At 39.0% G+C, this 25,396-nt stretch overlaps 1 protein-coding gene across 3 annotated transcripts in view; it reads left to right on the top strand.

Moving 5' to 3' along the window:
- Window positions 1–25,396, top strand: part of RELN (reelin) — a 276,431-nt gene that overhangs the window by 155,882 nt on the left and 95,153 nt on the right. For all 3 annotated transcript variants that reach the window (XM_033056990.1, XM_033056991.1, XM_033056989.1), the window contains exons 11-19: window positions 6,092–6,237; window positions 10,189–10,340; window positions 12,514–12,626; window positions 14,158–14,366; window positions 16,865–16,993; window positions 18,077–18,186; window positions 20,976–21,042; window positions 22,711–22,944; window positions 23,554–23,715. In XM_033056990.1, the coding sequence (XP_032912881.1) occupies window positions 6,092–6,237; window positions 10,189–10,340; window positions 12,514–12,626; window positions 14,158–14,366; window positions 16,865–16,993; window positions 18,077–18,186; window positions 20,976–21,042; window positions 22,711–22,944; window positions 23,554–23,715 (1,322 nt within the window). The remainder of the gene's footprint in view (window positions 1–6,091; window positions 6,238–10,188; window positions 10,341–12,513; window positions 12,627–14,157; window positions 14,367–16,864; window positions 16,994–18,076; window positions 18,187–20,975; window positions 21,043–22,710; window positions 22,945–23,553; window positions 23,716–25,396) is intronic.

Below are 25,396 nucleotides of genomic sequence, written 5' to 3'. Positions count from 1 at the left end.
TAATGGGGGAAATTGATGGCCCTCTGCTTGTGTAGAGGTGAAGGCATACTGGGCAGATTTCTTTCCATCTGCCATCAGCCCTTTGCAAGCTGGCACTGCCCAAATGCCCAACACATTCTTTCCAATGCAAGAAATGTCGCCAAAAAAATAAATTGTGAGGCTACAGCTGTCTGAAAGAATCATCAGGGTCATTAGGCCCAGGGGAGATAATATGAAGTGGAGCATCAGTGTTCGTCACTGATAAAAAGCTAATTAAATGATGGTAAAGATGTCTGTGAATGCTTTAAAGGCATAGAGGTGAACAACATTTTCATGGGAGTGCAGGAATGAACCTCAGGAAGATGATATGCAAGACCTCAGCCAAAAATCTGTTGCACTGAGGAATTTCACACTAGTGTTTCCTGTTGATGCTTTGCCGAATGGCACAGTTGTATCATTTAGTTGCCCTCTGTTCCACTCTCCAAGTAAAGAAATCCCATATTGTAAAGCCAAGAGGTATTTATTGATTCACAAGTTTGACTTGAACAACCAGGACAGAAGCTGGCTTGCATGAACCTAGTGCCTCTGTTTACATTCCTAATATTTGTCTTTTGAGTTTCTAAGTGTCTTCAGGGCTGTGTACTTAGCTGCAACCGTGACAGAGGCTGATCTGGTTGAGGCTTGTGCTGCTTCCCACTGCAGGGTGAACTGGAGGTCTCCACATCCTGCTAGCCAAGAGGTCATTCTGAGGGTAGCTGATGTTTCCTTACGGGGTGCTTGCATTCAAGTCTTCAAAAATATGAAGATTGTTCAGACGTTACCTGATGTAGGATCCCAGATCTCACCTGGGGCCCTTAAGCCATTTGGATGCTACAGAAAGTGGGTCATTATTTAGTTATGAAACCTTAAAAAGGTCCAGTTGTAAAGTGCCTGCTTCACCAAATCTGACTTTCCTGCTTTTGCTGTCAATGTTTTAGCAGTCATAATTTAAACAATTCTGCTTCTCACATGATCAAGAGGCTTTCATAAAAGAACCTAAAATCTAAGAAGTGTAGTGTAGGATAAAGAGCATGGCAGGCTCTTGACAAAAATTTGATTTAAAAACCATGCATTGCTCTGTCTCCCATTAACTGATGTCTTCATAATGTGTTGTAGAAATCTCACATGAATCAGTAAGACTTTCTGTGTCTTTTAGGCAATTTGGCTAAGATCTGTACTGATAAATTGCAAATATTCAGAGACGACAACAATCTTAGAGTGAAAATGTATTTTTTGTTGTGGTACCAACGTAGCATCAGAGCCCTGATCAAGGAATGTACCGTTGCTGCTTCTCCAGACACAAACCAAAAAGATAGCCTGTGTCCCAGGACACTGCCATCCATTTATAAAACAGGGAATAAGCTGGGGATGGGGACATGTGGGAGTAAAAGGAAATGCTGCAAGAGGGGAGACTGCTCATCCTGGTCATCAGTGCACTCTTCAGTGTAATCACTGATAAGGCTTGCTGAAGAGAGCACTAAGGGAGTGTCTGAAGGAAATAGTGGGAATTTGACAAGAGCAGTGGGCAGAATGGGCAAGGGCATGCAAGTTTGTTTGTCCCACCAGTGACAAGCATTGAGAGTGAAGGAAAAGTGGCCCACAAGATGAGGCACATGGGAAATGGTGGAGGCAGGTGAGGACGAGCCACGCAGGGCCTTGAAAGTGGGGAAAAAGCAGTGATACCATAACTATTCAGTAAACAAACTTCAGAAGCACAGCAAATTCAGAGTGAAGATTAGATTGAAAGTAAATCAAAGAATGTTGAGATTCAGGAATACATCAGCCAATTTTCATTTTGCCCTATTCTTGCAGAGCAATAGCTTAACAATTACAGCTAGTGAATAAGGTAGTGCCAGATTGAATTAAAGTATTTTTTGGTTTTTTGTGTTTTTTTCTCTTGGGATCACCACAGTTGCTGAACAGAACCTGGCTTCTTTCCTTTTGGCAGCAGGCAGGAGTTGTTTATTTAGGAATACAACAGTTTACTTATGGCAGGCTGATAGTCCCATTCCAGTTGCAAACAGTGGGAAACAGCTACTGTTGTGAAGTGGCTTCATTCAAGAGCCTGTGTCTTATGTCCTGTTATGTAGGTGATCTGGGAGTAAACCTTGTTGGATTATGTTTATCACATTTGTCAAAGAATTTGACAAATTGACTTTTCCTTACAAATTAGTCAATGTTTCAATGTTGTAATTTTCATAAGGACACACAAAATGTTCCACATGCATTTAATCCCCTTTAAACAAAACAGTGTTTGAGTTCTGGACCTACATCTGATGCTTCCACAGTAACAAGGACAAATATCCTACAATTTGCTTTCATTTGGCCCTTTTAGTTACAATTTTTAGCAAGTTAATTTCCTCTTATTTGATAAATTATTTAAACGTAAATTAAAATCAATCAGAGAACAAATTTAATCTGGAATTCATAAAAGAGAATCTTGCAACTACATCATCCACAGGATCTACAGTTTAGGGAGAACTTTATCCAGACAGTTTCAAAACTCATTATGTGTCCCTTCCACATTTTTAACCTCTTGATAAACACTCAAAATAAACACTTGTGAAATTCAGTCCTTAGCACTGCAAGTATGTAGACTTCCACTGCAGGTGTAAAGCCTTTAATTTGGGAAAGAGATAGCACTATGTAAACTTACTATGTACTTTAGGGGTTTTTTCCCTAAAGACTTGAATTCAAATCTTGGGTTGAACCCAAGAGAAAATGGGTCTGATGGTTTCAATTCTTTAATCTGTTCAAGCCCTACTGCAAACCCACAAAATATCCAGCACATTCAGCAGCCTCCTGGATGTTGAACAAGACTGAGAAGGTAGCTGGGGGCAATGCTGGTGAGGGACCATCTCCTGCAGAGCTTCTTTTGCTCCTGGAAAATTTGGCTGAGTTCTCGTTGAGGTTTTTCTTCTCTCAGCAGCCTACCAGGTTAAAAAAGAGCAGTAAAAGCAGTGACAGATAGTGACTGCTTGGAAAGTTAAAAGAAAAAAAATTGAGTGTGGTGGTTATACAGGCAAGGTAAACATGGCAGGTGGAGAGAATAAGGTCATGAGTGGAGGAGCCCTGGTCCTTGCTTGGGCAGATCAGCTCGTGGAGCTCATCCACATCTGCTTCTCCCATGGGCAGGTGTCCCAGGTCCTGGATGGTGGCACTGGGGCAAAGTTGTACAAGAAAATGGTGGCACCCCCTCAGGACTTCTTTAAAAGCCACACCTGTGTTTTGAGCATGCTTCTCTTTCCCACTCTTTTTAAAGGCCATTCAGGTCATGAGCCTCTGTTACATGCTTCATAGGTATTTAGAATAACAGGGAGTTAAACCCCAGTCTGAACTCCTCCTGTGTGTCGCTGTTTCACACGAGCCAAAGCTGACATGAGCAGATTGTGATTTGAGCCATACGTTGTGTGGTTCGTTAACACATAAAATATGCATAAAATACATATTCATAGATACTATGGAGCTGTGTCTAAATGCATAAATATAGCTTTAAAGAACTAATTAAATAAATTATGATTTTGAGCTTTCACACAGGGTTGATCATATACCACTGTGTAAATAATTATTTATACCCCCCTTGCCAAACTGCCCATTTATTTGTCCTGACAACCTAAATGAAAACTCCATTCAATAAATATTCTGCTAGACAGCAGAAGGATGTACAAATATTGAAAGATAATGGGGTTGTATCTGATTTGTGTTTATTTTAATAGATGGTTTTCATCAGGCAAGAGATTACTAATTACATACCTGCTATTAAATGCATACTTACATATAACTTGGCACCTGAGACGTAAGTTGGACTTATAGAGGATTTTCCAATGCTTGTATGCAATTCTAATATCTAGCTCAATAGGATCTATTTTTCTATTTTTTTTTCTGTGATGAGGGGTTATGTATAAATTCGAATAAAGTTTTAGACTGAATATTTATTTTTAGTGTATTTATTTGCCTGCAGCTAATAAGAGTTTTATGGCAGATTGATTGGCAGATAAAGGATACTTCATTTGTGTTCAGCAAATGAAGAAAATTCTTAAACTCAAGAAGCACAACAAAGAAATTATCCTTAAAATTCTGATGTTAGCAATACCGACAAGTGTGAAGGTTAAAATCAGTAAACAAAAGCAATTTCTCAGTCCATTATAAATAACTGCATAGTACAACTGCTGTTTTTCAAAGAGAAGTTATAAAACTGTCTCATTAATTTCTGCTAGTTATAATATATTTGATGTGTAAATTATTCTGCCTTTTCAGTGGCATATATGGTGTACTGTGTGTATGCTGCATTAACAGACCAAAGAGAAAGGGAACTTGTGACAAAATCTATTTAATTTCTGTGAGAAATTATCAACACTTCAGGATCTTTCTATTGCTTTGACCTTTCTTTGGGAAAAAAACACTTTAACAGCAATTAGTTTATTTTAGCAGTTGAAACAGTCTTTATGTTTTTACAATGTGTTATATTTTTACTTGATATTTAGTCTGTGTTAATAAACACAGAGCTGTTGTCATTCAAGTATAGACCAGGAAGTCTCTATACAAAAGTCAGATTTCAAACACTCACAGTTTTTTCTAACAATGTATAGGCACCTCTAAAAATATAAAAATTATCTTCCTCTATATAAATTAATTGCTGAGGTACTGACAACCATATTTGAAAAACATCAATAAAAGAATTTCAATTATGTCACTTTATTGCACTGATAAATAAAGTGTTACAGAATATGACAAAATGTGTTATTTTGTACTTTGCTCATAAAAACCCATAGACAAAGATGTACTGAGCAGTTTTCATTCCTTGCTCCACCTTTCTCTTTGTTAAAAGTCTAATTATTCCCTTGTGTGACACTACCATGACCTTTTTAAGTGCAGAAGATGTGATTGTCATATTTTCCCTTGGCGCATTATGGAGGGGTTCAGAGACAAGAGGGCACTGCATAGGCAATACTGAAAAGGTCAAAGCAATTTGGCATTATTGGATCTCTGTTTTAAATACTGAAATGTTGTAAGAATGCAGAATTATTCTAATTAATGATTCCATAGTTCAGCTTCCAAATTTAAGAAGAGCAAGGTCACGCATGCACGCACACACACACACACACACATGAATAAAGTCTTTGAGAGAATTATTATTTTTATCAGTAATTTTTGTAATATGAACAATTCAAAAAACTGCCAAGGGGTCAGTTTGCATTACGACAAGGTAGATTTTCTTTAGAAGCTTCTACTACCTGTTTTTGCCTCATACATTTGGCAGACTGTCATTTTATCAGACACACAAGATGGCAAAAAGCAGGATGGGAGAAAGAAGAAAATCCATACTGTAACCTCCTCGTGCACTTCACCGGCAACTCCTTCCAGCAAATGCTCCTGGAGAGTTTTGGTGGTCATGGCATGCTGGGGGAGACACATGGCATAGTTTGGTGTTGCTGAGGTAGTATGTACAGAAATGCAGTAGGAAAAATAGGCACAGTGGGTTTGGGAGCAGCCTCAGGACCCTGGGACTGCTCTATCACAAGAGCCTGTTGCCTCTAGAGATATTTGTTTTGCAATTTGGACTAAATACAGCAAATGCAGCTTTTTCACTCGTACACTTGAGACCCAAAGTTTACTGTATGGCAATCCATAGCAATTTCACACAAATACCTCTTTTGGCAAAAATTCAAACACAGAGATCTGACATGTTTCACAGCACAAAACTCTTCCGCCTACAAAATCCCCATAGCAATATTTGATATACTACTGAAGTTATTTGCAGACACAGTTGTGTGTGAGCCAGACATAAGGGCAATACTTTAAAAAAGAAATGAACACCCAGAGATGTGGTACATGACTTCTCAATGCAAACACAGTTTTACCATGGTCTGTAGTGGGTTTGTAGGGAAGCAGGTACAACATTAGGAGACAATAATTGTTGGGGTGCGACAAGAAAGATACATGATGACCATCTGGTTTTTATTTAGTTTAAGGCATCAGTGAGTCCTCAGATAAAGTGCAGCTCAACGCTGAAATCTGATAATGTGTGAACACTGTACTAACCTCAGCTCCCATGTGCTCCTTCTGCCCACAGCACAGCTGCCAGTCCGATGGGAACTCCATCTACTTCCACGGGACAGAGGGCAGCGAGTTCAACTTCGCCACCACCCGGGATGTGGACCTCTCCATGGAGGATGCACAGGAGCAGTGGGCAGAGGAGTTTGAGAACCAGCCCAAAGGGTGAGTGTCCCCAGCTGAGCAGGGCCCTGCACAGGCGAGCAGCATTGCTCCGGGGATGAGGAAACAGGATAAACAGAGAATTGCATTTTATCTTTGCTGTGTAGTCAGGGAAGATTGTAACTAGGATAAATAGCAATACTGTAAGTAGCACATGATTGCAGATTTTAGAAAGAACAAGTCCAGGAAGTTCAGAAGGAGCAGTTTGTCTCTGGACCATCCTGTCACCACCGTTTTTAATGAAAAAAGCCATGTTTGTGCCCTATGTAGCCATTCTAAAGAAACATATGATGATGATGATCTGCTTTTTAAATTCACATCAGAGTGTTGTTAATAATCTCATATCCATATGAAATCAAATTCCTTGAGAAATTCATCCCCTCTGGATCACTTTACTGAGAGAGAACTCCTGCTTATGCAGATGCCTGTAGGTGCTGAAGGAGGAAGAGGAGGAGAAGGTGGAGGCAGGAAAGCTGAAGCAACAATCCATTCTCACCTAGCAGCACCAAGAGCATAACCATACCTGTTGAGCAAGAGCTCAGGGTCTGGCTGATAATTTACTATGTCTATTTTGAATTTATATATATATACTTTGTGATTCAAAGGGTCTCTGTAAAGCCAGGGACTGCTGCAAGGACACAGAAAATTAACAAAACTGTCTAGGACAACAATATTACTGCTCTTACCAAAACATGAGTGAGCTTTAAAATATGTGTCCTGATAAAGAAGCTTCATTTTGTATACCTTGTTGTATAAATTCTGTCAAAATGTAAAAATCTAAGTAGGGTATTGATTCTTTTCTATTAAAAAAATAAAAATCATTAGTTGCTGTAACCCCAGGGCATTGAGAAACGTACACTGCTAATTTATGGGTCTCCACTGAATGTTGGTTTTAACCTACAAAGTACTCCAGATCATTAGCAACTGATTCAAATGCTGCCCGTGCTGTGCTGGAAGTAAAGAGCACCTTTCATGAAATACATGCTAATATGTCCTGTGGACACATGGTATATTTGGGTTTACAGAAAAAATATTCACTGTGAGCTCTGTCCCAGTTCAAATAAACAGCCAATGGCAGCAGGTGCTGCTTCAGACAAAGGGAAGAAAATGAGCTCATGTGTGTTGTGCCCTATGTGACCATGTGGGACACCTTTGAGATGTGCTCTCCATCTTCTTTCCATCCTGAAAAAACAGGATGGGATTGCTGTCTGTGGACATCTGCCCTGTCTGTAGATCTTGTCTCTACACAACTGGGTGTTTAGTTAAGATAAGTTTGGGCAACTTGCAACTTGGGTTAGCAAATGTACAGTTTCTTGTGAATTAGGGAAATGACACTTTCCCTATCACGTTGCCCAGGTCCAGCTGCAGGTGGCAGGGGTTGGTGCAGCTCTCCTTAGATTCTGTCATTCTGTGTCCCAGCAACCAGGTCCTGATCTGCCCCCACTCTGCCAGCCCAAGGCCTCACAACCTTTTCCTATTTTTTAATTAGAAATTTTACTCTATGTTAGAAACTTCCTTCTCTCTATTGTTCTATAAAAATGGAGATTTAAGTTGCATGCTGCCATAAATAAACACCAAACTTGAGTGATGTCATGGACTACATCCTAATCATATAAAATTGTCACCACTGCTGTTCCTCTTTTCAACATTTCCCTGGAATTTGTGTTTGGAGCTGTATATAAATGCAAATACGTATGAATTTCCTTAATCACTTCTTAAATAAATATTTTTGAATGCTATTTAAACTATATTTGAAATACAGTTTTACTGTAATCGAACAGCCACAGAATATATATATTTATGTATACCTGAGAGAGAGCTTGCAGGAAGTTCTCAGGCACCTCTTTGTCACATCAGCTGGAGCCTGCCAGCTCTCAAGGGGAAAGCAAAACCATCCCTCATAAGGGACAGCAAAAGGAAGCTCAGATACAGGGGTCATCACCACTTTCCTCTGCACCAAATGCTCTTGGAGACGAAATCATCACTGTTTTTAATAAGAAGTTGGTTGGTATTTTTTGCATGTACCACCTAAAGTGGGAGGCTATGTGGATAGGGCTTGCTGTTTAAGTACTACACATAATTCCACTGCCATTCTGCTTCTCTTTACTTGTGTGAATTAGAGCCTGATCCTAAAAGTGGACAGATCCCCACACCAGGCTGCCTAGCAGGCACACTGTTGCTTTGCACCTCCATGTTCAGTTGGTCCAGTTTAGGTTCATAAATCACCTGTTTTATAAATAAGAATTCCAAGGGTCAAATGAAGGATAAATTAATTCAAATGCAAATGCTAAATCATGCCAAGACCCAGGATCCTTCTCCATTTTCTTTACTGGCAGTGTGTTGATGTACTTCTATTAAAGTGCCTTTAAAAAAAAATATGTAGGATTCTCTGGTTTTCATTTCTGATGCTGCATAAAAGGAGAGGATCCCTGGAAACATCCATGATCTGCATCATTCATGACCCTGAGTTGTTTTGTGGGTCACTACAGAGAGTGTTTTAATTGAGCTAAATAGAGCATATGAAAGATCAATGGAGCATTGTGAGGTTTTTTTGTGTAAGTTAAAGTAGGCACAACTGTTTAATTCTATACTTGCCTTCAGCCCGGGAGACCCATTTTCAAAATTGTGTTTTGATTATATTGCACATTAGCTTTAAAAAATCTGCACAATAGAATTAGGGTTAGATTAAACTGTGCTTCCATTAAAATATTTATATTTATATTGTAAAGCTTTTCAGTGATGTTAAGCTCGCTAATTCCTGTGTAGATGACTGACAGGTTTAAAGCAGGATTTCCAAACAGGCATGTCACCAGTCTGTCACAGCTTAGGTCCAGGGGGAAACTGGCAGCTTTTAAGATCCTAGAAACACATTTTGAAGTCATTGGAATGGTTAAACTACTAAATACACAGTTTAGTTCTTGAAATGGCAGTTTTTGAAATTGTGATATGGCACATACCTCCTAGAGATTGTCTCTGGTGGAAGCAGACAGGAAAAGACTTTGCCTCCCAGAAAGGTTCCTGAACTTCCATGTTTTCTCATTCCTCCTGAATCATGCTGGATAATTAAATGTTTGGATTATCAGGATTTAGTGGTTCTAAATATTTTCATTGTTTTATCAGTCTTATAATTCTTAAATACTTAATTATGAATTAGGACTTTGACATGACTAATAATAATGTATCAGACCAAAATAATACACAAGTTTTCAACACTTTTTAATATTTCAAAACATTTTGATTGAGTTTTGAAGTAACCATCACTTTCATGATGAAAATGTATTTCCAATGTAAAATATTTAATTGGAAAATTCTGCAGCAGCTCTTTTAATTATCACTGAATAAAAATAAGATAAAATGTACAGAAAAACTGAGAAAGATCATATCATCACATACTGGAAACACAGCGGTCTTTTTTCATACTCTGTTCATGTGTTAGTTAAAAACTGTTAATCCTAAATGCTCAAAAAGATGAAAAAAGAGCATTTTCAGCTATTACCTACATATTTGATATTTGTATACCAGATATGGTGGACATGTGCCTTTTCAAGATTCATTGATCTATAAATCTTTTATTATGCAAAATTAATTAGAATGCATTTATATTTTAAACATTTTAACACCAGAAAAAAATAATGAGGATGGTAGAACAATACAACACTACATGTTTGGTAACAGCATTAATTTAAAGCATCTTTTTTTATTAATTCATGCATTTCTGCCAAATTCTTTTAAATATTTATGTTAGCTCTGCCTTAGTTGAGTCAACTGAGTTTAAAAGCTGATGTTGAATATGTAAGTAAGGCATAGGGATCACATTGAAACACTGCATTTTTTTGTCCTATGTAAGAGTAGAAACAGCTACTTTTGTAAGTACAAATGAACCCCTATGGCATGTTTTGTATGAGTTTTTCAGCAGTGTGCTGCTGCAGCTTCACCTATTGTTGGCCTCTGCAGGTGGGACATCTTTGGAGCTGTCACTGGTACTGAGTGTGGAACCCTGGAGTCTGGCTCAGCTATGGTATTTCTCAGAGATGGGGAACGAAAAATATGTACTCCATACATGGACACCACAGGTTATGGGAACCTGAGATTTTATTTCAGTATGGGTGAGTATAAATTACTAATGTAGTACAAGATGTGAAGCATGTGAGATTTACATTATTCAGTGCTCCACAGTTTAACACATCTCATATGGAGAAGCATCTTCTTGTCTTGTAGACACTAATTTTACTCAGTGTCCCTGGCCATGGCTTTGTCATCTTTGGAGGGTTACAGGTACCTCTCATATACTCTGGAGCCATATCCATGTAGACCCTGGTGTTAATCCATCAGAATCTAGAAAGTTGCACACGAGGATGAGATGGGAGTAGCATAGAGGTGGAGCAGCCTTTCCTGATAAACCCATGGAATAGTTTCACCTCAAGAGCTCTTACTCCATTCATAAAATCCTTCCTGTGCTAATAGGCTGGCCCAGGGTGAGATTCACACAGTGTGCTGTGGTCTTGGAGGAGGTGTGTTCTATGTGTGGCATCCCTCATGAAAAGCACTGGTGTGGTGCTAGCATCATCTGTGGACCTTCCTTGCTGGGGCAAGGTACAACATCAGTCATTTACCAGGGAAAAGAGCCAAGAACCAGCCTGTCCTGTCACTTCCCTGCCCACTGTTGTCAGTGCAACTGCACTAGTTTGATGTTGCAACAGACCAAAATCCCCATGAACATGGTAGTTACTGCTCACAGTATTTTTCCAGAAATTTTATTTTGCACATAAAGGAAGTTCCACAAGGTTATTCTCTCAACACCATGTTTAGAGAAAGTGAGGATTTTTGCTTAAAAGAGAATAATAGAATAATAAAGGAGGAAGCAGAGAATAAACCTGTGACCTCCACAAGCAACCTCTGTATCAACAAGAAAAAACACACATTATTTAATGAGGGGAAAACCTCATGTTGTTGTCCTAAATTGTTGCACATCTCCTCTATGTTACATGAATTATGAATAAAGCACAGGAAAAAGAGGATGCTTTTTCCCATTTCTTCCAAGCATTACAACACCTGCAAGAGAAACAGGAAAGAAATTTTGTCAACCTTCTGAACTTAGGCAGAGGTTGTCAGCAGATGCAGACACAGAGGACAGCAGGATATCGTTTGAAAAATGTATTCCGTGTGAATTTTTAAATTAAATTAATAATTGTTTAAACATTGAGGCAAGAATATTTGAAAGGACAAATGGATGTTCCTTATTACAGTATGAAACACATTAAAGATGCACATCTTATCCGGTTCTCTGGACTGTTTTTCCTAGTTCATTACAAAAACTGGGTGGCTGTAGCACAAAAAAAAAAAAAAAAAAAAAAAAAAAAAAAAAAGTGTTCCCATATGAGCAATCTTTCTACTCTGCAGTCTTTTCAAAGAAGTTTCCTCACTCTGTTTTTATTTCTAATTTGGGATTACCTGCAGTAACCAGGCTGTACAGGGAAATAATTAGTTAATAATTCCCGTTTCAAATACAGAAAGTTTATTCTAAAAACTTTTTTCCAGAACACCAAGTTGTGTGATGATGTTCATCTCATAGCTATAATGCAGAATGTAATGCTCATAAATGCCCAACACATGGGTTCTTTCACAGAAGCTCAACGAGCATTTTGGGTTCTGTTGATAGGAAGGCATTTCAAATGCTGCCCTGTGCCAGTTGGGCATGCTTACCACATGTGTTTTCTGTGGTACAATAGATTCCAGCCAGCCACCCCTTCTAGGATATGGTGTAGACAGTAGAAGGAGCAGCACAACAAATAAGGTACAGAGCAGTCTTTCTCACTTCCTACTTAGAACAAGTTCTCAGCTGCCAAACTATCAGCCCAAAGTATGTAAGATACTGTTACGTACCTACATGTGTGACTGCATGAAGTGTGAGCAGTAAATAGCAGTTTACTGATGAGAACTCAAAAGCAGTGCATCCCTATATAAATAGGATTTAAAGCACACAGATAGAAGCATTGCTTGAGGCACAGCATTTTCTATTTAAATTGTTTTGATAAGCTGATTAAAAGAGGTGCTTGAGGTTTTCGTAATCCTCAACCCCCTTGATCTCTTCCATGGTGTATCTGATCAAACAGTTCCTATACACTGTGTCCTTAGGGATGGTGTTCTTTTGTTTCAGATCCCAAGTTAAATAGCATCTGACTGTAATTATTTTCATAATTAAGGCTGCAGATATGATTCCACTTTCCAATAACAAGGGCTTCAATTAATTTTTTTCTCACTCGAATATATGTCGTACAGGGGGAACTTGTGATTCTGGAGAGTCCCATGAAAATGATGTCATGCTGTATGCTAAGATTGAAGGCAGGAGGGAACACATACCTCTCGATACCCTGACCTATGCTGCTTACAAGGTAAATTGTCGTAAACAAAGCAGGTGGATGGGATGGACAGATAGTCTCTTTTCAAGCCATCACAGGAATGTTGTGTGTTGAATTCCACAGGGACACTCAAACATGACCTTCCCAAACACATAAATGATGTGCAGACCTGGGAGCAATGGGGCATTGTGCAGCAGAGCTCTGCAGTTACTGGTGGTCACTGCAGCCCCAGGCAGGACTGTGCAGTGCTGGCTGGGGCTGGGCAAACAATGGGCAAAATTGTCAGTATTAGCTGAAAACTTAGAGGTAACATTCCTCACTAAAGATTACTCCTGTTCCCACTCAAGCTCATTCCAGGCACAGTGTGATACTGAGGAGCAGGGTCCTGAGAGGATCTTTCATGGTGGGAGCCTGCAGTGATGAGGGCACAGACTCAGCCACGGGAGGCAGCTGCTGGCCGAGTGCACAGGCAGCATCTCCTCTGCCCAAAGCGCAACTTCCAGCCACATCCACCACCCTCAGGCAGGACAATAAAGACCTTGAACTTGCCTTCAGGATCCTTCCTGTCTTAGACCATGAATAACCTAGTCCAGAGGTTTCCTTATTCTGCTGCTGTAAAGCAGGCAAAATTTGGTATTTCATACATGTGCACATAGATGTGCTAAATATTGAAATGCAGTGTGCTTACATAGTCTGAGGGAAGTTTGATGGTAAAGATGCTGCTGATTTCAAGCACAGGTCTGTGTGCATTTTGTCTGTAACTTCAGCACTTAGAAACCAAATGTTTACAATAGGGTTTGGCCTGGGTTCGGTTGAGTCACTTGCATTGTTTCATTGTGCGTGGCTTCCCTCCTCGCCTGCTTCTGTGTGAAAGACAGGGTAGAACTTTTGTAAAACTAAGGAAACCATAATTGTAAAATAAGAAAATATTAATTAGGGAACTTGGAGAGAGATAGGATCTGAAATTACATGGAATTCATTGTGGAGGTTTTTTAAAACAAGCAGTTTTAAAGCTGACATCCTCTTCTGACATAATAAAGTTCTAATTACATAGCTTTAGGACAAAGGCTAAGCTTTGTGAGGCAGTGCTTTCATTTATTTCAGCAACATAACATCCTCCCCACTTATGCCTGTGAACTCCTGCTGTTACTCCATTCTCACGTATCCAGGGAAGACGTGTGACTACCCTGCTTAGCTCCTGTGAGCTGTACGGCTTCAGGACAAACATCACCTTCCCTTCCCATCTGGAAGTGGCTACATAAACTTGTTCTGAGACACAGAGAGGTGCAGTCTTTCCTTCTGTGCCTTTACAACCAAACAGTCTGATCCCTCTGATGTGATAAACATCACTGGTACCCAGGGTGCTAGTACCTATCCACATAATAGTAAATGATTTTATTTGGGATCATATGTGGGAAAAGATGGATAAAAAAGTTAACAAAATTAATCAAGTAGAGGGAGCAGCACATTTGGTTCAGCACAATTAGAGTGGTTGCTTTTTAATTTTAATTGGTACATTGTGACCTTTTAAACTTATTTAAGCCTTACTTAATTTCTTTTAAAGGTGCCATCTTTGGTTTCTGTTGTCATTAGTCCGGACCTGCAGACTCCCGCAACCAAATTTTGCCTGAAGCAAAAGAGCCACCAAGGCCACAATAGGAATGTCTGGGCTGTGGATTATTTCCACGTCCTTCCAGTGCTCCCTTCCTCGGTCACTCACATGATCCAGTTTTCCATCAATTTGGGTTGTGGAACTTATCAGCCTGGTAACAGGTAAAATGGCAAGATCATTCTATTGGTTATCAGCTTTCCAGTATAGTTTGGTTTATAAAATCTGTGTGAGGATTTGCAAATCTTTTTTCAGTAATGGCAAATGTAAGCAGCTCAAGAGCTACTGTTTCTCCTGATCTTTACAGACCCAGATTTATTTATCTCACGTGCAATAAAGAGTCATTTAATAGTCTCCAGGTCAAAACTTGCTTTTCTTAGCCCATTATTCTGAAATATGCTCATGATTTTCAAGTGATTTTGCTTCAGTTTCTAATGGATATGAGATTTACTTCTTACTTAATACTGTGTAAGGAGGAAAGCATTAAAGGCAGCAGCAGAAACCTGCCCTGCTGACCTCTCTGAGATTATTGATGCCACAAGCATATCTAATTCTTGTAAGACTGGTGATAAATGAGCCTCATCTTAATGACTATCAGTATGAGGATCTCATTGTAGACTGATCACAGAACACTTTTTCTGGCTTTACTTCTTCAGGACATTCAGTGTGAATTTTTCCATGGGGAAAGGGAGAGAAGGGGAGTCATTTTAGGCTATATGTTTTATAAAATCATAGAAATGTTGGTTGGAAGGGACTTTCACAGGTTATCTGATGAAACCTGCTGCTGCAGGATGAATGGTTACTGGGCAGGTCTGACATGGCTCTGCCTATCCATGACTTGAAAAATCTTCATGGATGGACACTGTGCTACCTCTCTGAGTGACCTGCTCAAGTGAAAAAGTGTTTCCTAATGTACAGTACAAAGCTATGAAACCATGTCTTTGTGATTATTGTCCTTTGTAGTGTGCCTGACACTACTGAGGAGAGTTTGGCTCTGGTTTCCTGTTGAGTGCCCTCTGCATCGTCACAGGATGCTGTAACTCACCCCTGCTCACCAGGCTGAGCAAGCCAGCTCCTCAGCCTGTCCTGGTTTAGGGCAAATTTGGGAGCACCATCCTAGCTTGGTGCTCAAAGTTATGAACATCTTACCCATCCTTTACTCTGCTCTCAAAATTCTTAACATCCTTCTTCAAACAGGGAGCCCAAAACCAAGCTGCTCGCCATCCCTCTTCCATTACATTAATATGAGAATATTTATCTTGATATTTTATGAGGATTAAGTTACTTTATATTTTGCAAAGTTGAGAGTTTAAAGTAAGAATCTATGAGTGCTTTTATCTGTGTCCCATGGCACCTACTTCCAGCTGGAAAGATCTGCATTAACACTGACAGCTCTTGTGTCCATGCAGGGAAGCAGAATTCAAAAGGAAGCAAAAATCAAGGCACTGCACTTATATTAGATAGGAAGAGAAGGCAGCAACATTTTCCTGCATGAAAAGTGAAACCTTTGCCTGTAAACACTCCTGGCCAGTAAACATGTTATATAAAGTCTCTGTCTCGATCTGTTTTCTGATGGAGATTAGTATATATTTTGAAAGGCTAATATTGTACCTTCTATTTCTGAAGGAGAAGTGAGCTTCTTCATAACTAAAGAAGCATTAGGTCACCATTTTTCCTATTTGTATTTTCCAAATATTGCACCATTTCACATCTCCCAGTCTTCAGCATTATTCATAATGCTTTCATTACTGCAACTGTGAGACTCATACTGGATATATGCAGTAAATATGACCCTCTAAGGTATCTCTACAGCTAAACCTGAAATAAATTAGTCAAAATCTCCATAAACTGTTTTAATAGATACAACATCACAGTGATGGTGCATTTAAATAAAGTAATATTGTAGCAAATTATCATAAAAATAAAAATTCAGAATCCAATAATTTAATATTGAGGAGATAAATTATGACTTTTATAATGTTCCATTACTTAAAATAAAACAGAATATTACAAGCTAATTATATGGAGGAAATTACAAGAATAATTCAGTAAAATACTAAATCTGTAGTAAATCAAACATTTTTATATTACTTTTTCAAGGTCTTTAGAGTGTAAGGCATCTAAGTATTTCCTTATAGTCACAGATTGTAAACAATTTGGGGTTTTTTAACCCGGGAAAGAGACAGCACATGCATGAACAGCTGATGGTCTTTTACCCCTGTCTGCAGATGTAATAGCTAGCAGCTGGCAGGTAGACATGTCCTGTGCTCACACAATGCTTCTAGCTCTGATTAACCCAAGGTTTCTCCTCATATCTGAAACTATTTCAATATGAAATATGAAATACGAAATATGAAAGTAATGCAGTTCTTTTAACAGCAGCAGCACCAAAACACTGGCCAGATGGTGGCCCAACAAGAACTCTGTGTTCAGGCAATCCTCACTCTAAAAACCTTTGGAGTTTTAAACATTCGTGAAATTTTGTCTCATGTTTAGAATTGCAGGATTTTTTGTTTTCAAATTCTGCTTAAGATTATTTCTTCTTTCCTCATCAGTTATTAGCAGATTTGGTGGTTTCTCAATGTTGGCACTTCTGCACTGAGATCTGTGCCAGATACCCTCATGGTGTCTTTCTCCTTTCTTCCCCTCCATGTGTTACCAGTGTCAGTTTGGAGTTTTCAACCAACCATGGTCGCTCGTGGTCGCTGCTGCACATGGAATGTTTGCCTGAGCTTTGTGCTGGACCTCACCTGCCCCACAGCACCATCTATGCCTCGGAGAACTACAGCGGGTGAGAGCGCTCTGCAAAGCTGAGCCGCAAGCCTAGAGATGGGAACTGAGGGTGGCACGAGGAAGCACACAACTCGGTGCCATCATTCATTTTTTACTAAATGGGCTTTGGAAAGGAAGGAGTATTCAGTGCTCCCAGGCTACCCAGTAATGAAACTTGAAATGTATGAGGCTGCTTCTGTGGTATAGTAATAACTTTTTGATACTAAAGAGAAATTTAAAAGAAAAAAAGCACTTGTGGACAGCACGTTGATAAGAAGAAAGCTTTTACCTTGTCAAAGCCACATAAGTTTTCTTCTTGGTCAGAAAAAACACTACTCAAAGCTGTTTTTACATCCTCAGACACATTTACTCATGTGGAATCCCAGTACTGGGTTACAGTGAAGCACATCCTCCCTACTTCTGCAGATGGAGATGGTTTTTAGTGTCACTTTCTTGTAGCAGCCCCTCTCAGTATTAAGTCTCTTCTCTACTGTTCTCACTGAAAAATGAGCTGTGGCATTTTGCTGCATAGCACAAAATCCCTCGGTATCCCAACTTCCATAACACTTACAAAAAGCAAATGCAGCTGAAGCCCTGCTATGATCTGATGACACACAGCCCCTAGTCCCATGCAATTTTCATAGGAACCATTACTCCTGCTGTGTGCAGGAGGTGTAGCCTCTGTGGATGACTGAGGATGGCCCAGACTGCAGCATGCCAAATCCTCTGCACCACTCCTCACCCTCTGAGGGTTTTCATCAAACAGAGCTCAGCCCTGCTAAAGGTGCAGTTTAGGAGATATTCATGGGGATGGAGAAGCTGCTACAGCGGAGTTGTTTAAGGTCTTTGTGTATTCCTACAGGGGGAAAATGGCTGGGTTTTATAAGACAATAAGTAACATTCATATATTGGATTAAAATATGGACTTCTTCTTTTTAATTTGTGTTTTCTAAAGCTGCTGTAAATTTGTGCTTCATTTGAGCAGATTTTAGAATTAAGCTTCTCACAAAGCTTCCAGAATCCATGTACATAGCTGCAAAATATATAGTTGATTAATAACTATCAGTGTAAAATGCTAGAGTCTGTGTTGTATTTCTTTCAGGTGGAACCGAATAACTATTCCCCTTCCCAATGCTGCACTAACAAGTGACACCAGGATTCGATGGAGGCAGACAGGACCAATCCTTGGAAATATGTGGGCAATCGATAATAGTTAGTATTCTTATCCATGATCATGACACATCAGAAAAGTAAATTTTATATGCTAAGTAGACATATTTTCCACAATCACCTATCAATGAATTTGCAGTTTGTTAAATTCCCGTTCTGCTTAGGTGCATTTGGTAGCAGGTGCATTTTGAAGCTGGAGAGAGATTCTGCCATTGGAAAACACAATAGTCTAGTAGATTTTTTTTTCATTTAATTGAATGTTTTCCTGGAAAAAATATTGGTGGCAGGGGCTTAATACAATATTTCTTCTCCTTAGTTCTAAGTACATAAATGAACATGTACTGCACCAGCCTAAGCAGCAGGAGCAGCATCTGGGACGTATTTTGCTTCTGGACATAGAAGAACATCTTCAAGCAATGCTGCTACCAAAACACTGACAAAACCTTACATTGTTTACCTTACCTTCAGGGGAAAGTGCCATCTGTTCCAGGGAGCTGTTCTTCTCTTGGAAACTTTTTTTTTCACATACCTTTTCTTTAAATGAATGTGAAGAACTGGGAGAAGTTTATGCTGATAAATAGTTATATGACTTATTGCAGAGGAAAACCAGGACCCAAATGAAAAAGAAATACTTTAAAGGGCAGTAAAAAGTATTTAGGAACACGGGATTAAATGTATGAAATGCAGAAATAAGTATGACTGGAAGGGCTCACCAAGACGAACCACAATTTTTTTTTAACTTGCTTGTTAGCCTTAAATTATTTGGAACTCAGTAAGCTACAGTCAGAATTTGTTTGGTTAGGTGCATGAAATGCATAATTTAGAGATTAACACTGATGTACAATAGCCTGTGAAATTTTGTAGTGATTCCCAATAAGGCTTGATATGGTGCCTAGGAATGGTAAATATTTACATTTTACAGAATTCTTAAAACATATTGATGACTAGTATTGATAAGAAAATCTTGAAGCTGTTAAGGTAATATCTTAAAGAAAATTTTGTCACTATAAATAATGAAAATTGTTCTCTTAATCATAGTAGAAAGTAGCTACCGTATTAATGCTTCTCTTTAGGGATGTGATGTACACCAAAAAGAAAGTAAAATCAAAGGAAAAGATATATAAACAGGAGAGGATGTCTGCAAGTTCCTGCAAAGATACCTAAAAGATTTTTGCTATGTTAAAAAATGCAGACTCTGAATGTTTGGGACACTCATGAGGTTCACAGAAACCACGGCAAGATGAAATCAATCTAAGGATACAAATTTCTTACAACAGAACAAAACAAGATTTTGAAAATCATTTGACAATTCATTTATCTGCACAACCTTTGCTTATAGAACAAAATACAGCTCCATGAAAAAATGCTGCATGCTCCTGTGTGCACAGTCTCAAGAAAAGGTTTACCAACCATCTGCCTAGAAAGTGCCTGCTCTGAATTTGAAGTTGCACAACCATGCACAGAAATCAAGTCTTAAAGATATATTTCTGAGGTTTTGAATGCTTCCTCTATTAAATACTAGTGACACTACACTTTACAATCTATTGTAGGGAAAAACTCGTAAATATTGGCAAGCCACTCAAATTCTTGAAGAGAGGAAGATTTTCAAAGGCTCTGACTTTTAGCTTCACAACTCTTTCCTATGTGAATTAAGTTTTAAATGAAATCTGGAAGCTGGCCATCTCTCAGAAACTCTGGAAAAATGCCAATTTCCGTAAAGTTTTTTCATTTTGAATGACATCATTACATCTTTAACCCTTATACTTTTACCGCCCCCTCATAAAGGCCTCAAAAGACACAAAAAAGTCAAACAGACAGAACAGAATTTTTGCACCCTGAGAAGTGAGAAAATCTAGAAATCACATGAAATCTGATGAGGATTTAGTTATAGGGAGTAGCTAACAGGGATTTAGAGTGTGTCTAGGGAGAGCTGACACCCTGCTGTGATGGGCAACATTATAAAACTAGGAAAAATAAGTACTGCTTCTTATAGATTATTTCATACTGGTGGCTATTTCTTCCAAATTTCATTATGCAAGTGGGTAACTCCAAGCAATAGGAATTCTTCAACAGAAAATATGCCACTATTCATGGTTAACGCCTTTTAGCATATTGCATTGAAATAATATTGCCCACAAGTTATGATTTTTCTTTATTGTAGTGCAAGAGATTATACTGAGATTTTCCCATCTTTCCATCCTTTGTTTTTATCATAAAATATCCACACTGCCAATTAGGAGTCATTGGAGGAAGATGAAACAAAAGTCTGTTGTATTTTTGAGCACTTAGGATGTGGAATTCTGTTCCATTTAAAAGAATCAGTGAACAAGTATGACAATTAATAGTTACTTAAGACATATCAGGGAAGGTTCTTATTCCCCGAACTCCAGTGAAGTAAAGCATGTAGATTGCAATGAGAGAAGCAGTGACATATTTTTTAAATCTACAAGACTGCTACTGGAATGTACCAATATAAAAATTGGATTACATTTCCAAACTAAGATGAAGGGAATGTCAATGAAAAATTATTAAAATGGTCAATGCCTACCAAATTATCTGGTGTCATTCACAGACTTAGTAATTGAAACACTACTAGTGGCCACAGTATTGTGTCTTTAGCCACAGATGGACATGACATTAAATAATAAATTATCCATGACTATCCTTGACACAGTCAAATGCTTTATATCCTTCCATAGACCTTTCCCAGGCAGTGGGATTAAGATAAATACAATAATTGCATGAACAGGTCTGTACACTTTCTTGTATTCATCATATTCTGTTTATCACATAGCATAACCCTCAGTTTAATTGATTTCTCTTCTCTGCAGTTTATATTGGTCCATCTTGCCTCAAATTCTGCTCAGGGCGAGGACAGTGTACTAGAAATGGCTGCAAGTAAGTGTTATATTCAGTATTCATGTTCAATTTCTGTCACAGAGTTCACTTGGTAGTGTGAAAGTTGAAGTGATTTTTATTTCAGTCCTTGCTCTTTTAGATGACTAAATATAAAACTAGCATAACCCTCAGAATTCATAAAACTCACAGGAAAGCTAAAGATCAATCTTTCTAAACAGCAGCATGTCTAATAATTTTTTACAATTTTCTTCAGGTATAGTGTCTAACTTCCAGTTCCTCTTAAAATGTGCTACAGAGCACACTGAAATGTCAGTGATGTATACTTTATACTGGTTATAGAGGTGATTTGTGACTTTATTACTTTTGTATTTAATGTTGGAAAAGAATTACAATTTTAATAGTTCTGCTATCCCGTAACCTAACATACCTCAAGGACAGAAGATCAGCACTCCAGTTTTTTTCTGATAGTCTGGCTTGTTAAAAGGGTTCCACTCTTAAAAAATAAAAAAAGGTACTTACTCAAAAGCAGTAAGTACATTCTAAATATTGGTGTAAGTACATTTAGGTATTAATGAGTGTGTGACCCATGGGGCATTCTCTTCTGTAACTTAATTTCTTGTAACCACATCTAGTATGCTACAGATAAAAGCAAATTTGTCATTTTTCATATGAACAACTGTAATTATGTCAGCAGGGTTTTGTTCGAAAAATTAATAAAAATATTTCCGTATTGTGTTATGTGTAGATTCATGAGGTGTTCATAAATACCTTTTTTTTAAATTTGAAAAATAAATACTGGCTAACAGAAATCATTCACTATGCACTTTACCTAAGTAAAATTCAAACAGGTTCTTGGGCCTTAGAATTGAGAGGAACCTTGTGGGTATCCTCAGTTCATGAATAGCTGCAGCCACCATGTTTATTGACACCTGTCTTGGCTTGGAGGACAGGTGTTTGCTAAGAAAGGCAGGAGCCTTTGTTTGAAATGGAGAATGTAAACCTCCCTCTAAATTATTATAATTTTGAGATTAATGGGCTCTCAGACAAAGATATGGGAAATAGGAATAACAGTTCTTTATTCGGAAAATTAAAATAGAACTATAGTATTACAAAGAACAAACCTAAAACACTGACAGAATCAGAATACAACCTGATACCCTGTCAGTCAGGATTTTGGTAGGAGTCTGATTCAATGGTGGCTGCATCCTCCTGGAGTGACAGATGTGGTTCAGATGAACCAGTGGTCCTGTAGAAGGTGCAGTTTTCCTCTGAAGGTCCAGTGATAATATGGAAAGGTCTGATTTTCCTCTGGAATTCAGTGAAAAAAGGCTGCCTTGGTGTTCCAAGTCTCAGTTTTTATCTAGGTAGGAAATGCTTGGCTCCTCCCCCTGACTGGAGTATCTCCCAATGGGATGATGTAATTTTATCAGTCATGAAGTGGGACTTAATGGCCCATTAATAGGAGATATCTTCCTGGAGGAAGGATGGTTTGTGAAAAGATAAAGACGCCTGCCCACCCTTGTTTTAACAGATGGCCCATTAGTAGAGAATATCTCCCACGGAGATAAGGATCACTGCCCCACCTGTTTTCAGCAGATGGTAGTAAAATACATACTTTGGTCACATCTTGTATTGCAACCTAATACAGCACCAGCCACAGCCAAAGCTGGGTCACCCATCATGCTCTCCACCCTTCCTGCCCCGTAGGTGTGACCCCGGTTTTTCGGGGCCGGCGTGTGAGACAGCGTCACAGACCTTCCCCATGTTCATCTCCGAGAGCTTCGCCAGCTCCCGCCTCTCCTCCTACCACAGCTTCTACTCCATCCGTGGTGCTGAGGTCAGCTTCGGCTGCGGGGTCCTGGCCAGCGGCAAGGCCCTGGTCTTCAACAAGGACGGGAGGCGCCAGCTCATCACCTCCTTCCTGGACAGCTCCCAGTCCAGGTGAGAGGCAAGGAGTGAAGCAAAGAAATGGGGGGGCTCCTCCAGCTACAGCCTTATTATTAAACTAATTGTTTTAGCAGGGAAAAAAGCCTTAAAGAGACTCTGAGTTCCATGTTTTAATAGTGATTTCTTAGCCTTTTCTTTTTTTTCCTCCTGCTTTGTAAACAACAGAGTCCAAAACAGAATGGAGGGAAGTTATTGTACAGCTTGGATGGAAAATATGAAATGTTAATATCAAACCTGAGTGTCAAAGCCAAGTGCTAATTAATTATTTATAAGGTTGTGTTTATTTGACAGCTTGTGGCAACTGATTAGATCCATTCACTATCTCTCCCTCCCCTTCAGTGCCTAATAAATAATTAAATGCAGTAATGATTGGCATTTTTTTAACTGTATGTGCCACAATGGATTACTTGACAATAAAAACAAATCACATGTACAAAACCCCATAACTGATATTTATTAAAATTTGCCTAGATTGAGAAGATTTGAAAACAACCTGGTTAGGGGAAAAAACAAAACCAAAACAAAACAAAAACAACAACAACAACAAAACAAAAAAACCGCTGTGAAAACGATACCCTGCAAATATTTGTAATTCTGGTGCAGGTTCCTGCAGTTCACACTGCGCCTGGGCAGCAAGTCAGTGCTGAGCACCTGCAAAGCACCCGACCAGCCCGGGGAAGGAGTGCTGCTGCACTACTCCTACGACAACGGGATCACCTGGAAACTGCTGGAACACTACTCTTATCTCAACTACCATGAGCCAAGGTATGCACAAATATTACAGAGAGTGTTATTTGCATGCAGTGATGCTGGTTGTGGTGGTCACTGCAGTGTGGAGACTGAGTACATGGTGCAAGAGGGAATTAAGAGATTTTTTTGCACACTGGAAGTTACCACCTTTCTTTGAAATTTTGCAGCTGTTTTAGGCATTTCCCATTTTGTCATTCTGTAAAAATGAACACTGGTTTAATGGCTTTCAAGTTTGAGGTGATGTAACAGAACAAGCTGAGACAGTGCAGGATGAGGGATAGGAGTGCCCTTGTGGGAAATAGGGGCATGTGTCTTCCCATGGAAGCAGTCACTAGTAAAGAAAAATTAACATCAATTATTTGTAGCATTGAAGCTATAGATACCCTCACTACACCATCCTCTGGGATTGGGAGTTTGCAGGCAGCACAGGACAGCTGAGACAGAATGTGGTAGTGAGGATCTCTGCGGGATTGTGAGGATCTCTGAGGTCAGCAGGGAAGCTACACCTGCTCCACTCAAGGCAATTGCATGACTTCATGGCTGTGCCTTGCCCTGGGCTGGGCTTGGTGCCCTGGGACAACCTGCTGGTGACTGTGCCTGGGACTTGCACAAGTCAAAAAGAAGTTGAACAAAGAACTCACCTCATCTAGCAGCACCTATGTTTGGTGTCAGATTAGAGAGGAATGTATCTCTTGTATTTAGAGAAGGTGTTCCTTACTGACACCATCCACCAAATTTAATAGCGCAACACAAAATCTGGAGTCTCCATGAGCATGCCTGTACCAAGAGCCTGGAACAGTCTGGTTTGGATCTGTGCAAACCCTCTCAAACCTGGCAGCAGGCACCTTCACAGGGTGCTGCAGCAGAGTCAATACATGCCAGTTAAAGGAGATGTCCTGCAAAGGGGCCCAGAACAGGCAGAACTGACAGTGGCATCACTGGAATCGTTCCAGCAGGTCCATTTCCTGCCCAAGGGTGGCTTTGACCTGGGTATTGCCCTATGTCTTCTTCTCTACAAAGTTCAAGGAAAACATCTTAATCAGCCCCAGGGGTAGGACTGTAAATAGACTGCAAGTCACTTTAGCTACACATAACTTTCATTATTTATATTTCTTGAGCTCAGATGAGGGTTTTTTTAAAACAAATAAACAAAAAATTAGATTTCCACATCTTGTAAATAACTCAGTACAAAATTGCAATATTCAAATTTGTGATTTAGAATGTTCTAATTTAAAAAAACCCTCGTAACATTAAAATTATTTCCTGGAAGCTACAGAAAATACTCAAAAATGTGAGAGGAGGATTGTATGTTGTAGAACTACATTGTAGACTTTAATTTTTGAAGTTCTAATTGTTTCCAAAAGAAAGATGCTACAGTCTGGAACACTTATAAGTCTTCAAAGTTTCCTTTGCTTGCCTTTGTTATAGTCACATATATATATTTTAAATGGCCCTGTTTCTAATTCTTAGATTCCTACAATGTAGGAGTTATATTTCCCTAAAGGTTTTTAATATATAGCACTATGAAATTTTTATAACAAAAAGAAAAATACATATTCTGGTGACTGATTTTAATGAAGTTTAATATATAAATGTAATAAATTACATAGAGGCCAGAGACTTTTTTTTGCTTTTTGAGGCTAGGTATGAAACACAATTCCTGTTGTTCTGACAAGGTACAGAGCAAAATACAATA

This window comes from Catharus ustulatus, chromosome 4, assembly GCF_009819885.2.
Source record: "Catharus ustulatus isolate bCatUst1 chromosome 4, bCatUst1.pri.v2, whole genome shotgun sequence".
In the NCBI taxonomy this organism is placed as follows: Eukaryota; Metazoa; Chordata; class Aves; order Passeriformes; family Turdidae; genus Catharus; species Catharus ustulatus.
The sequence above is the reverse complement of the archived record's forward strand: the minus strand, read 5'-3'. Positions and strand labels throughout refer to the sequence as shown.